Source organism: Rhinichthys klamathensis, unplaced genomic scaffold (genome assembly GCF_029890125.1).
Source record: "Rhinichthys klamathensis goyatoka isolate OS25496 unplaced genomic scaffold, OSU_Roscu_1.1 h1tg000009l_1, whole genome shotgun sequence".
Classification (NCBI taxonomy): Eukaryota; Metazoa; Chordata; class Actinopteri; order Cypriniformes; family Leuciscidae; genus Rhinichthys; species Rhinichthys klamathensis.
This window is the reverse complement of record NW_026606562.1, coordinates 2255879-2269485: the sequence shown is the minus strand read 5'-3', so window position 1 is coordinate 2269485 and position 13607 is coordinate 2255879. Positions and strand designations below refer to the sequence as shown.

At 41.1% G+C, this 13607-nt stretch overlaps 1 protein-coding gene across 1 annotated transcript; it reads right to left on the bottom strand.

The window, feature by feature from the left end:
- Positions 1-45: 45 nt before the first annotated feature.
- Positions 46-8959, bottom strand: LOC130093517 (tripartite motif-containing protein 16-like). Its single transcript, XM_056260569.1, has 7 exons — positions 8354-8959; positions 5219-5314; positions 4884-5117; positions 2888-2889; positions 1422-1573; positions 897-944; positions 46-662 (listed from the first exon to the last, which is right to left on the bottom strand). Exons 1-7 carry the CDS (start codon positions 8924-8926, stop codon positions 121-123), a joined length of 1647 nt encoding a protein of 548 aa, XP_056116544.1. The 5' UTR covers positions 8927-8959; the 3' UTR covers positions 46-120.
- Positions 8960-13607: the final 4648 nt, after the last annotated feature.

Below are 13607 nucleotides of genomic sequence, written 5' to 3'. Positions count from 1 at the left end.
AGTTCAGCTGTACGCTTAATAATAATAATAATAATAATAATGTGACAAAGAGAAAATAAGAAACTCATCTCACAGTTACTGATTTATCAAGCAGCTCAAAGTATTAAGGGCAAAATCTCTCTACAGTCTATTCTGATCCATCAACAGTTTCACTGATGAATTATAACCAACAGCAAACCCAGGATAGAGTGGCTGAGTGAATGTGGTCTGGACTGTGTGTATGAGGCTCATTGTGTCAGAGACGCTGTAGAAGGACAGAGTTCCTGCACTGTGATCCACACACACTCCTATTCTACGACTGATGGGCACTGCAGGGAGAACAGTCTGTATGTTATTGTGTCTGAATGAGTAACTGGAGGGAGAGCAGATCAAACTCCAGGACTGATCATTATATCCAAACAAACACTCATTACCCCGTCCCTTTCTGCTGATGCTCTTATTTGACACTGATATATACACACCATTGTTCCCACTCCAGTCAATCTCCCAGTAACAGCATCCACTCACACTCTCTCTACACAACACCTGCTCCCAAACATCAAATCTGTCTAGATGATCAGGATACGGCTGCTCTGAGTTAGTATATTTAATCACTCTGTTCTTCTTAGACAGACTGAGGCGTTTATTCACTGTGTTCAGATCCAGAGTGAGCTGACGGGAATCTGACAGAGAGAAAACATCAGAATCAGGAATTATGAATCTCTCTTGATATTTTAATGAATCTGAACTATTCATAACTTGATATTCAGTGCATCAGCTGTGTCTCAGTACCGATGACCAGATAATCTTTTAAATTATCAATTATTAAACTAGTAAATTATGTTTTCTTTCACCTTCAACAGGAAAAACATGAGCACAATCAGTGAGTTTGTCTGCTTGTTTTCTTATTCACTTACATTGTAGGAAGTCATTCCTGGTTTTGGGATTCCTGTTGGTTAATGTGACTGTGGAAATAAACAGACATGAGCAGTGTGAAGAGAAATTAAAATATAAAATTCATCCATCTCTACATATTTCTAATGTGATGTTCTTCATGATATTAGACGATGTTGGACTCATTTCTGAGAGCAAATTAATCTCCAGGAGCCTCATTTATAAAACACATATTGGATTTGATCCTAAATTCCATGGATTTTATCCAAATCAATATATGTAAATATGCTTGTCCATGATGATGAGTGCCAAACCTCTGAACCATCCAGGGATTTTTGTGGCCGCTCTGTAGGTGAAGTTAATGCACTTGTTCACAATGGACTTGAATTTTAGCTGAACTGTGATGCATTTACGAACATTACGAAAAACAATTGTCCATGTGGTTGTTTTATAAATTATAGTAACATTCCTTAAATTGTTGAACATTCACATTTAGGATCATTCTACGCACATTTTTGTAAACAAGGCCCTTTGTAAGGAGGACTTACCTCTGTCAGAGATCTTCTTGAGCTCCTCTTTGCAGAAATCCTCCAGTTTGACTTTCAGCTGATGGACAGATTCTCTCACGCCTTCAAAAGAGGAGAGAGAACTGAAGGGAACATCATCTGTAGATTCAGGAGGTGCTGAGACAGACTGGAAACTACAGAAAACAGAAATCAAAACTCATCAGCTCCACACTTCACTCAATAACCTGCACTACTATAAGATATGTGCAGCTCTTGTTGACTTGATTTATCTTCAGTAACTCAGCTCAATCCATCACTTTCACACAATCAGATACTTTCTTATACATTATGTAGCATTAACGAATAACAAATTATAGAGTGCCAGTTAGACTCCTTGTGAAAAACAAGAATAATTTAACATACTTTTTAAATATATTTATACTTATTATGGAAATAATTCTTGGATTCTCACCCGGGGGTGGTAGGACAGAGTAAACTGAAACCGGTTGCAAAACAGAGACCACCAAGCATGACGAGGATTAAAACGTTTAGCCTGTTGGCATTACTCCAAGTTTTTGTGATCAGTGAGGACTAAAAATAGGTGTTAAGCTCCCTCAAGCAAATGCCTCAAATCTTCAAGTGCTAGCTTGACGGCCAGCAGTTCCCGGTCTCCCACATCATAGTTTCTCTCAGTAGGTGTTAGACGTTGTTACAGAAAAGCACAAGGGTGCAGCTTATTGTCATCCGTTTGCTGAGAGAGAATAGCTCCCACCCGATCACAAAAGGCACTGTGAACACATGAAATGCACACTTCTTAGGTTTGATGAACAACTAATTATCCAGGATGTTCTTGTGCAAGGAGCCTGAGAAGATCAGAATATCTTCTACAACACAAATTTGTTGAGCATGTCCTGAAGGACGTCATTGATAAATGCCTAAAACACAGCGGGGGCATTTGTGAGCCCGAAAGGTATAAGTTGGTATTCATAATGCCCTGTGGGGTGTTAAATGCTGTTTTCCATTTGTCTCCTTGCCTTATGTGCACTAGTTGGTATGTGTTGTGCAGGTTGAGTTTTGTGAATATTTAGGCTCCTTGAAGAAATTCAAAAGCAGTGGCAATGTGAGATAATGGAAAACGGTTCTGGGCAGTGATCTTATTGAGGCCTCTGTAATGTTTGATGTGTTATCTCTCCACAGTCCAAAGGTCATCAATCCAGAGCAGTAACAGCCAGTGGAAAGGAAAGGGTTTCACAGGGAACACAGAGCTTCTTATCCATGGAAAGGTCCATTAAATTTCCAGCCACACCTGAATCCACCCAGGCCTGCAAGGAGGGGTCATGATAGTACCAGGAGAGTGTGACTGGAAGAAATAATCCTGAATTGGGGAGGGGAGCACTTAGGGTAGCTCCTGCCACAGACCTTCCCTGTCTGCACAGGATGGGGCTTATACCGAAATTTCAGGACAGGCAGCTTGAATGTGCCATGATAGGCCACAGTAAAGACAGCACCGCTCCCTCATGCAATGGTCACGTTAAGCAGGGGAAATCCTGGTACTTCCAAGCTGCATAGGTTCAGGGGTTCTTGGAAAACTTGGGCCAAAGGGCGCACAAGTGTTGGGCTGACAAGCTTACAGCTACACTCTCTCTCTCTCTCTCTCTCTCTCTCTCTCTCTCTCTTAGTCGGTTGTCCAGGCGGATGGCCACATTTATGAGGACCTTGAGACTGTCAGGTGGGTCTCTGGTGGCAAGCTCATCCTGGGTGGCCTCTGAGAGACCGTTCTGGAAGCATACGATAAGGGCCTCTTTGTCCCAACCGTTTGTTGCTGCAATTGTGTGGAATTGAATGGCATAATCTGCACGCTACGATTCCCTTGCTTGATGGACAGAAGCTCCTTCCAGTATGTATAAATTCTTATATGACACCAATATATGTGAATATGAATATGTGAGTGTGAATATGTATTCAATACTTGTATGAATTCCTCAACAAATGAGCCATAAATGGAACAAAAGGGGCTATGAGGCTCCCAGAGGACTGTGGCCCAGGACAGGGCTCTCCTGAGAAGCAGGTGATTATGTGAGCAATCTTGGCTCTGTCAGAAAGAAAGGATGATGGCTGCAACTCAAAAGTAAGGCAATTGCTTCTAAGGCAACTGCCCCTAGAAGATCCTGTGAACTGGATGAATCTGCTGGGTCCATGTTCTGGCTCAGTATTCTGAGTGTTCTGGCTCACAGGGCTGAATGAAGGAAAAGGTAGAGAACCCAGTTGCAGAAACGAGAGCTCAGTAAGAGAATACACTTAAATTAGTCTAATTTAATTAGTCCAGAAAGTAATTTCGAAACAGGAAATCCAGATAGTTCCAAAACGTCAATGCAATTTTTTTTTAAAGTAATTCCAAAAAATAATCTCCAAATGTTCCAAGGAATCAATACAAAAATGATAAAGTAATTCCAAACAGAAACTCCAAATTGTCCCAAGGACTCAACACAAAAAATCCAAAAGAGTATCTAGAAACAAAGAGTAAAAAATGTTTCGTTAAAAGGTAAATCAACGAATCCAAAAAACTTCCATATGGAAAAAAATAAGGACAACAAAATGGAAAAGTCTGATAATCAAACAGAGCAAATAAATCCAGAGAAAATCACAAGAGGAATGGAGGAAAGTCTGGAGAGGTTGGTCTCAACATAACAAACTCTGAGCAAACAACAGAGGAACAGAGCAACTTAAATACACTGAAATGAGGCAGAGGTGAGAACAATAGCACATTCTAAAATGGCGGGAAACTAAAATGAAACACAATGAGGGCCTGAAGTGTCCAAACCTAGTCCATAAACCTAATCATCCAGGTAACACGATGGAGACATAAATACAAACAACGACTCACGACTAAAATACAAGAGCATAAACAGGCCAACTGAACCCAGAAAATTATCAACAGGTGGGAGAAATTAAACCATAATGAGTCCAGGCACAAGATTGTGGGGAATGTAGTTCATAATGGAAGAACAACAAAATCGGAAGGAGTGCCCTCTGGAGGAGCATGTGGACACTCCAGCTGTTGTTTGTGACAGTAGGCAAACTTATCAGGTTTGAAGATCTGGCCCAGTTTTGGTGACGATTACTGAAAATATTGGAGTAGAAATAAATAATTTAATTAAAAAAGGTGATGAATAATCTAGTTGGGTGGAATACCATCAATCACTGGTTCCATCATGACAGAAGAAATGTTTGTGATGTTTGCCATCTAAATATATAATTCAAAAAAACAAAAAGAAAAAAGCTCAGAAAAATGTTTCCTATGAGATTTCCAAGCTCTTTCAAAAGAAGATGATCAGATGAGAGTGTGACTGATAATTGTATGATAACACAAGACTTGACTGAATCTGACTGAATTCCTGACAACATCTCAGTCATCTGCTCATTCTGCTTTCATGAAATGTTTCTCTGCCATAGCAGGATCTTGCTCAAGTCCACTATGACCCTGTTCTTCTAGATCTCAGTTACCTGCAGGAAATGAATGTGATCCTTTGTGTGTGAAAGCAGCTCCAGCTCAGCGTCTCTCCTCCTCAGATCATTGATCTCCTGCTCCAGTCGCTCCAGTAGTCCTTCAGCTCGACTCACTGCATCCTTTTCCTGATCTCTGATCCGCTGTGTGACCTCAGAGCGGCTTCTCTCAATGGAGCGGATGATCTCAGTGAAGATCCTCTCACTGTCCTCCACTGCTGTCTGTGCAGAGCTCTGTTAGGACACACATCACAATCACACAGTGGCTTCAGCATGACTGAAGGAGCAGAGTCCTAACTGAGGCTTCACAAACTTCTCTTCTTTTCCAGACTCACCTTATGAGACTCCACAGCCTCTCTCAGCTGCTGAAGATCTTTCTCTCTCTGCTGGAACCTCTGACGGAACTCAATCTGAGTCATCTTCAGCTGCTTCTGGAGGACAAACCAATAACAGGAAATGTCACATAAAACTATAGATTATGAAAGAATATGAAGCCAAAGTGTCCGCATTATTTCATTTACTTCTACTCGTAAGTGGCCTTTTATGTAATTAATATTATCTGCTAGTCACATTTTTCAAGTCCACTGAAGGCAAGTTGTAGAACCCAATTGCAGTTTATTAATACTCAAAACAAGATCAAATATAAAACAGGCATGGCGTAGCATAAAACTCAAGACTTAAACGTGAAGATAAACATGGCCATAAACTTCACAACAGTGCTTATAGGTAACAATTGCTTGACAAAGACACATGGCAAACATGAGGGCTTATATACACACTAGACTAATGTCTGAACAAGACACACCTGTGCACAATGAAACAAAGAAACGAAAGGCTTGTTCGACTTGAACCGGCGCTGCACAGACCGATCGGTTTATGACATCAAAGTACTGCGAGAGCGATTGAAAAGCATGTGGAGCCGTCTGCTCTCTAATCGCTCTCGCGGTACTTTGATGTCATTCACCGATCGTTCTGTGCAGCGCCGGTTCAAGTCGAACAAGCCTAATGACAACATGACAACACAGGACACATGGCAAGATCACATGAGGGCCAGGGAATCACATGACAAGACAGGAAACATGAACCAAAACCTAAAACACCCTGTTTTAGGGTATAATATAACTGTGTGGTTCGGACGAGTTACATCTGTGAATAAAGTAAAAGTAGACAGATTTACAAGAGTAGCAGGAAAAATTATAGGATCTAAGCAAAAGTCAGTCGCTCAACTATATCAATTTGCTGTTCAGAGAAAGGCTTTGACTATAACGAGACACAACACACCCCTTGAATCATGTTTTTGAATTATTACCATCACGTCGTCGTTATAGAACGCCAAATGCGATTAAAGAGTTCACCCAAAAATGAAAATTCTGTCAGTAATTACTCTCCCTCATGTTGTTCCAACCCCGTAAGACCTTCGTTCATCTTCAGAACACAAATTAAGATATTTTTGATTAAATCTGAGAGCTGGATCACTCCCTCAAAGGCTTCGTAGTCACTCGGACTATTTTAACGATGTCTTTAATAACTTTTGGGCCGGTCAGTTTCGATCCCTTAAGAAGCCTATGGAGGAGTGATCCAGCTCTCAGATTTAATCTAAAATATCTTAATTTGTGTTCCGAAGATGAACGAAAGTCTTACGGGTTGGCACAACATGAGGGTGAGTAATTACTGACCGAATTTTCATTTTTGGGTGAACTAACCCTTTAAAGCAATATATAAACAAACTGTTGTACCAAATGCAATAAGTCTTTTGAATAATGAAATGTGAATATTTTAATTTTTGATGATATTGTGTATTGTTAGATGTATCGGGCGGATGTTGTGTATTGATAATTGTTTTTGTGAGTGTATGGCTGAACAATAAAGTACTACTAACTAACTAAAATCCTGTGACACACACTTATTTTTTTAAACCACTGAAGTTGTTTAGATTACTTTTTGTCTCATTTTTGGAGGTTAAACTGCCAATGTATAGACTAAAATAAATTAGACTTTCTTCAAAATGTCATATTTTACATTCCACAGAAGAAAGTAAGCCCAACCGTTTTAGAACAGCCTAACGGTGAGTAAATGAAGACAGAATTGTTTCATTTTTGCTTGAACAATCTCTTTAAAGAGCATATTGCAGGTAAAAAAAAAATCAAAATTAATATATAACCTTGTATGAAAATATCATATGAAAAGGTAATGCAGGATTTAAAATGTTTTAAAACGACATAAGGGCACTAATTTAGTAGATAAAGTGAGCGTTTCTTGGACTGCTCGTAAAAACGGCTTTTTTTTCAACATCGCGTCATTTTACGTCACGCTAGGGAGCCTCAGCCTCGCCTCAGTGCAGAGTAGGCTGGCATTCAGTGAGAGCGGCCGTGAGTCAGTGTGTTTTCGGTAGTTTTTGTATTTCAATCTATCATCGTCATGGTAAATTATTGTGTTTGTGGAGGTTGCAAAAACTCCGGCCTGTCAGGACAACGAGTCCACAGGTTTCCATAACAAGAAAAGGGACGGTGCTGTATATCTTTCGTGCCTGGTGCGGTTTGTGCAGGTGAAGAGACGGGATTTCTCTTCCGCATCGGCTTCGAGAAACGCGGTCGTGTGTAGCTTTCACTTCAGATCGTGTGTAGCGTTCACTTCAGATCGGAGGATTATCATCCCGGCGATATGATGGAGTTTAACATGGGATGCCGAAGCAAGAATATTGATCGTCGTATACTGTACCAATGGCATCAAATAGTGTGATATAGGTATAGTCATGCCCTAAATAGAGGCAACTTGTAATTGAAAAACAAAATTACTAGGTTGATTAAATATTCAAATCTTTAATTTTCTGTTTATGTTATAACCCAGATGAAAAATATGTTTTAAAAATGTACTTGAGTATGTTTTTAGTAACTTACAATAGAAATATACTCAAGTATAGTTTTTATACATTTAATAGTATACATCTACCCTAAACATACTAATGTCTGCTGGCCTGATATACGATGGTAATAATCTGTACAATATTGTGAGCAGAGTGTATCGTTAGCGAACGTGTATATCTATAAGCACGTCTCTCACCAAGACACCTGTCCTGTTCTCCACTGGTTCTCCTCACACCACAACTCAATGTGTCTCTGACCGTTGTGTCTGACATTAGTCTTGGCCTGTCCTGCTCTCTCGGCAGCATAGCAGGCTCATAATTGTATGGCTGTGGTCCGTCATACGAGTAAGTATTTCCTCAGCGTCCGAAATGTCATTGCGATCCATTGTTTTCCTGTTGTTTGAATCGACCGCTCTCCCGCCCGTTACGTCACGCCCGCCACACCCATTTTCAGACGCGGAAGTAAAATTTTCTCACAAAAACGACTCCAGAAGCTTCTGTAGCGTATTAATAAGAATATTTTAAAGAAAATCTAGTTCCTACATTATTTTTCTATACATTGACTCGTTGGGTCCTCTAACCTGCAATATGCCCTTTAAGTTCATACCTGTTTCTCAGTCCTCTGTGCTGCAGTTGATACAGTTTTGTGTTTTTCATGTTCATACTCCTTACACCGCACACAAATGTATTGTTGATCAGTGATACAGTACATTTCTAGCTCTTTATCATGTTTACGACAGATTATGTCCTGCAGTCGTCCAGTGGCATCAATCACTTTGTGTGGCTTACGAGAGTGATATTCCTCATGAGGGTCAAAATGAGTTTGACAGTGAGATTCCTGACACACCAGACAGGACTTGATGGCTTTGTGTTTTCTTCCAGTACAGACGTCACACTCCACATCTCCAGCTCCAGCGTAACAGTCAGCAGGAAGTTTAGTCTTCTTCAGTTTCTCCACCACTTCAGCCAGAATGGTGTTTTTACCTAAAGCAGGTCTTGGACTGAAGGTCTGTCTGCACTGAGGGCAGCTGTAGACTCTCTTCTCGTCCTCCTGATCCCAGTGGCCTGTAATACAGATCTTACAGTAACTGTGTCCACAGTGGATGGTCACTGGATCCTTCAGAAGATCCAGACACACTGGACACATGAACTCATCCTGAGAAAATCTAGCCTCTGCCATTTTACTTCATGAACACAGAGAGACACAAACACACAACAGCTCAGCAATACTTAAGTTTCTGTTTCCCTGAACTGAGTCCGGTGATGTGCTATTTGCTGATAAGCGCACGTTGTGCTGAGGGTTTGCACTCATTGGCAATACCTCTGTTTGTCGGAAACAAGTTGTGTGCATTGCACTAAGCGTTGCCGGTAGATTGCTGCTTGGCTCCCTGTTTGTCTTTGTTGGATTTAAACTATTTTTGGATGCCGGATGTATGGCGCAATCTCTGCATGCTTGGTATGTGCAATCATTGTACAACAATGAGGAACTAATGTTCACATGTATATTTTAGCTCACATTTGGGCTTTTACAGTTCCCAGCATCCTCCTTGGCCCACACATGCACCTTCTTCTCCATTACCCGCACCTGCCAGCTATCATCATCTTCTTCACTCATCGTCTTCAGCTGTTGTCTTCATTGTTCATCTGTGTATTTAAGTTCCTCCTTGTTCAATGTTCATTTTTGGTTATTGTTTGTGGTTAGTGCACATGTTTGTGTCTTACGCACACTGTTTCGCACTTTGGCTTGTATTCTTGTTTTGAATAAATGAAGTTTTATGTAACAAAGTTCGGGAGGAGTATGTTCAGGTAATCAACCAATCAACTCAACAGGAAGCCGGTATAAATATAGCTTTTCCTCACCTCCTGTCTCACAAGTCTCTCAGCATCCCTCCACCACCCCATCACCTCACACTCGGCTGGGTCTACCCCAGTATAGGGGGAGTACTCTGGGTTCGGGCAAAATTCCGGGCTCGGAGCCCTCCCCCGGACCGCAAGCCAAATATGCATTAATATTACATTTGATTTTGAAACTCGTGAAATCCTCTCATCATTTGTACCTTTGTCGTCATCATCGTCATTTGGGAACCTAAGCGTTACAGATATCTTGTTTACTTTTTCATTTCTTTTGTTTCATTAATTGTTTTACTGTGTCTCGCTTGTTTACTTTTGGGTGCTGTCCTTGTATTGTCTCCTTGTTGTGTTATGAATAATATTTTCTTTTTCTTCATCCAACCACAGTACCTGTAATATTTCTTTACAGCCTTGCAAATTATGTCACTGTGAGTGATACTCGGCTTGTCTGAGGTTTGTGGCACTATTCCATTAATAATAATTGATAATTCTGAGGTTTGAGTGGTTTTCTTGTCTTTTCATGTGTATGTTTTTGTGTGTTTTGCCTATCTGACCACTGTATCCCTCTTTGCTGTGTTACTGCACAGGTAAGAGGGGTTGTGAATTGTAATCGCCCTGTGAAATCTGGAAAGGTTCGTGGCAGTGTTCCATTCACAATCACTGAAACCAATGATTGCAGGTTTGAGTGGTTTGCAGTCTTTTTCTGTTAGTTGCAGCAGAGCTGTTAGGAGAGGTGGGGGTGTAGCTGCTCTTTTTAAAGATGTCTATCAATGTAAGCAAATATCTTTTGGGAATTACCCATTTTTCGAATATCTGGGTATTGTGTTAAAAGGTGCTCCACGCATTTTACTTATCATTATTTACAGGCCTCCAAAATACTCTCCAGCCTTTGCTGAGGACTTTATAGAATTGTTATCAACAATCACCTCAGAGTTTGACTGTTTTGCCATTGCTGGAGATTTTAACATTCACATAGATAATGCAGAAACCAACATGGCAAAAGAAATCAAAACTGTTTTAAAAACTTTTGATCTGACTCAGCATGAACATGGACCCACACACAATCATGGACACACTCTAGATTTACTTATCAGTAAGGGTCTAAACATTTAATCGATGGCTATTAAACAGGGGTAATTGACTAATACTCTGTACTGAACTGCAGAGCTGTCAGTGCAATTCTGAGGAATCCAGGGAGATGCAGGGAAAGTGAGATATGCAGTATATAGACCGGCATGAGCTCACTTAGTCACTTTTGCTCAGCTCTGTGACTGCATTGTCAACGCGGCATTTGAAGTAACACAGCTAGAAATTTGCTCTTTTAGGTCGCTGGATGGCCGCATGCAAGGCTCGTTCTACAGCGAAGAAGAGGCGAAGTTTCAGTCTTCTTCGGAGCTGCGAGATGATCTTTGCACTGAAGGAGAAAGATTTTGATGATGCAGGATTTCTGCGTGGCTTTTTAGGCAGCCAACCCTGCCTTTTTTGCCGGGCTGACATGCCATTTGTCTGTGCAAATGCACTGTCAGTGAAACAATCAGGCTTCAGGATTCTGAGAAAACAGGAGTTTTAGAATCTCGCTAGAGAGACCAATCTATTTTGAGTGTAACTAAATGAGCCAATGCTCATTGGCATGCAAGATTTGCATCTGTCACTCCTGGTATAAATGGCCAGAAGGTCCATCGCATATCAGGTTTTTGCTTTGGAGCCGAATCTTTCTACTCTTTCTGCTCTGCAATCTCAAATTGAGAAAGTGTTCTTCGAGCCTCCTGTTCTTTTTGGAAAGAAGCCTCTGCAGTTGGTGTTCGTGTGACGATGCTTCAGCGGTGGTGACGGTCTCATAAAGAGCTTTAAAAAACAGCTGTTTTCACAGCACTTTAAAGAGTGAGTGCACACAGGAGGCTGCACTGTCTCTGCTTATGTTGCCACACCTTCAATGAGAGTAAGTGCAGGCAGCAGGCTGCACTAAATCCCTGCTTGTGTTGCCGCTCTAGTTCCTCTTTTGGTGGCCATCAGAGGAGGTCTACTTCAGCAAATAGTGGGGTAAGTATTAAGTGCAAAGTCCTTCCCATCGGGCTGTCCCTGTCCCTTCATTTCTACTGGCAGGAGTTTCCCTAGAACAGGTGTCCAGGCATGCTGTTGTCTCCACGGATGCCTCTGCCATCGGCTGGGGAGTCCCAGGCATGCAGTCTCAGGGATTTGGACGAGACAGTGGTCCACAACTGCATTGACACATCAACTGTCTAGAGTTGCTAGCAATACCTCTTGCACTGGGACACCTAAAAGGGCCACTACTGGGTAAACACATATTGGTCCGTACAGACAACACTGCGACCATTGTGTACATCAACCGGCCAATTGGTCTACGCTCCTGTCGCATGTCGCAACTCGCCCGCCATCTCCTCTTCTGGAACCATGAGCATCTGAGGTCATTCTGGGCGTGCTCAGGCGTGTACCCAGGCATTACTACTTCATGCACTATGTGAGTTTGCGTCGTTCTACAGAGACGTGCAAAATGTTCTTTTTTCTTGAATTTTTCACAGGTTACCTTGACTGCTAGACATTCTACTGCATTTGCAAGATGTTTATCTGATCCGCAGCGAAAGCAGGTAATTATAGCTGAAGTCACCGTCCGAGGTGATGTGAATGGAGCAGTCGTCGAGTGTGCGCCAGCCGTTCTATTTTTAGATCCCCCAGCGTCGCATCCATACACTTTTGCGTTTCTTTGCACACTCACAGTATGTATGGGAAAGTTATGTGTACTCATTATTGCTTTAGAATGCTCTCCAGCAGATTCAACTTGTTGTGAAATTGTAACAGCATCAGATAATGTTAACTGGTCATGCAGCAAAAGTCTAGTGACGTTTTCCATGAGCTGGTCACGAATCATATCATCTGCATTTCTAAACTTGCACGTAGACGAAAGTTCAGCTCAGTACAGCAACATACTGGATTAAAGACTCACCAGCTTGTTGAGTTCTTTTCTGGAATGTGTGTCTCTCCATAACCACATTCAATTTCGGTGTAAAATGAGCATGTAAAGCAGTAATAGCAGCGGGCATTGTATCGTCCGTGTCTGGTAATGTGTAGAATATTCTCTGCCCTTCTGTGCCCAATGGAACAGAAGGGCTCTTTTCCTGGCTTCCGACCATTCCTGTCCTTCAACGTCGGTCACAAGCAGATAATTCTGAAACATCTGCTCCAATGTCTTGAAGGGTATCGCGGGGTCGCCCGGAGCAGGTAAGAAAAAGTTAGGAAATGGTGCAGACGATGCCATCTGTGCAGCAATCGTGGGTAGCCTCGTCGCCAAAATGTTGTGTTCAAGGTATCAGTATGAAGCCAGGCCACATCAAGTAAATGGATTACATATTTACTTTATGTCTTACTTAAAACATACAACTCACGCTCATCATTCTTCTTTTCTACTCTCCTATTCATATTCATATTCCCCTTTTAATACCTACTTCCCCCTAGTGGTTTCAGTAAGTATTGCACTGAATAACAGGACACCACAAATGGTTTTAAATTCGGTTCTGGAATATTGTCAGTCTGGGTTTGTAGTTTGTTAACAAAGCATTATTGCAATTTTATTGTTCTGTTCTCATCCTCATGTACATCTGTAAGGTGCCAGTACACGAAGAAAATCGTTGGACAAAAAAAAATACTTTTGAGGTAGAAAAATCAACATTTCTCTTATTTGATCAGGTGAATGAATATTAAATGGCATAACTGGAATAATTTGAATCAGCGGATTATTTTGTTTAATATTATATATAGCAATAACTCAGAACATTCACTGTTAAAAACACCTATAAATATACAGCTGATGATCTGAAACATGAAATAGACAATCACACACACACAAACTGATCTTACTGTCTATATGAGGATTTATTACACATTTATTCTAACATTATTTCAGTGACAGAAATTCACTGTAATAACTATGCAATATTTATCAAGCAGCTTAAAATATTACGGGCAAAATCCTCTCTATGGTCTTTTCTGATGCA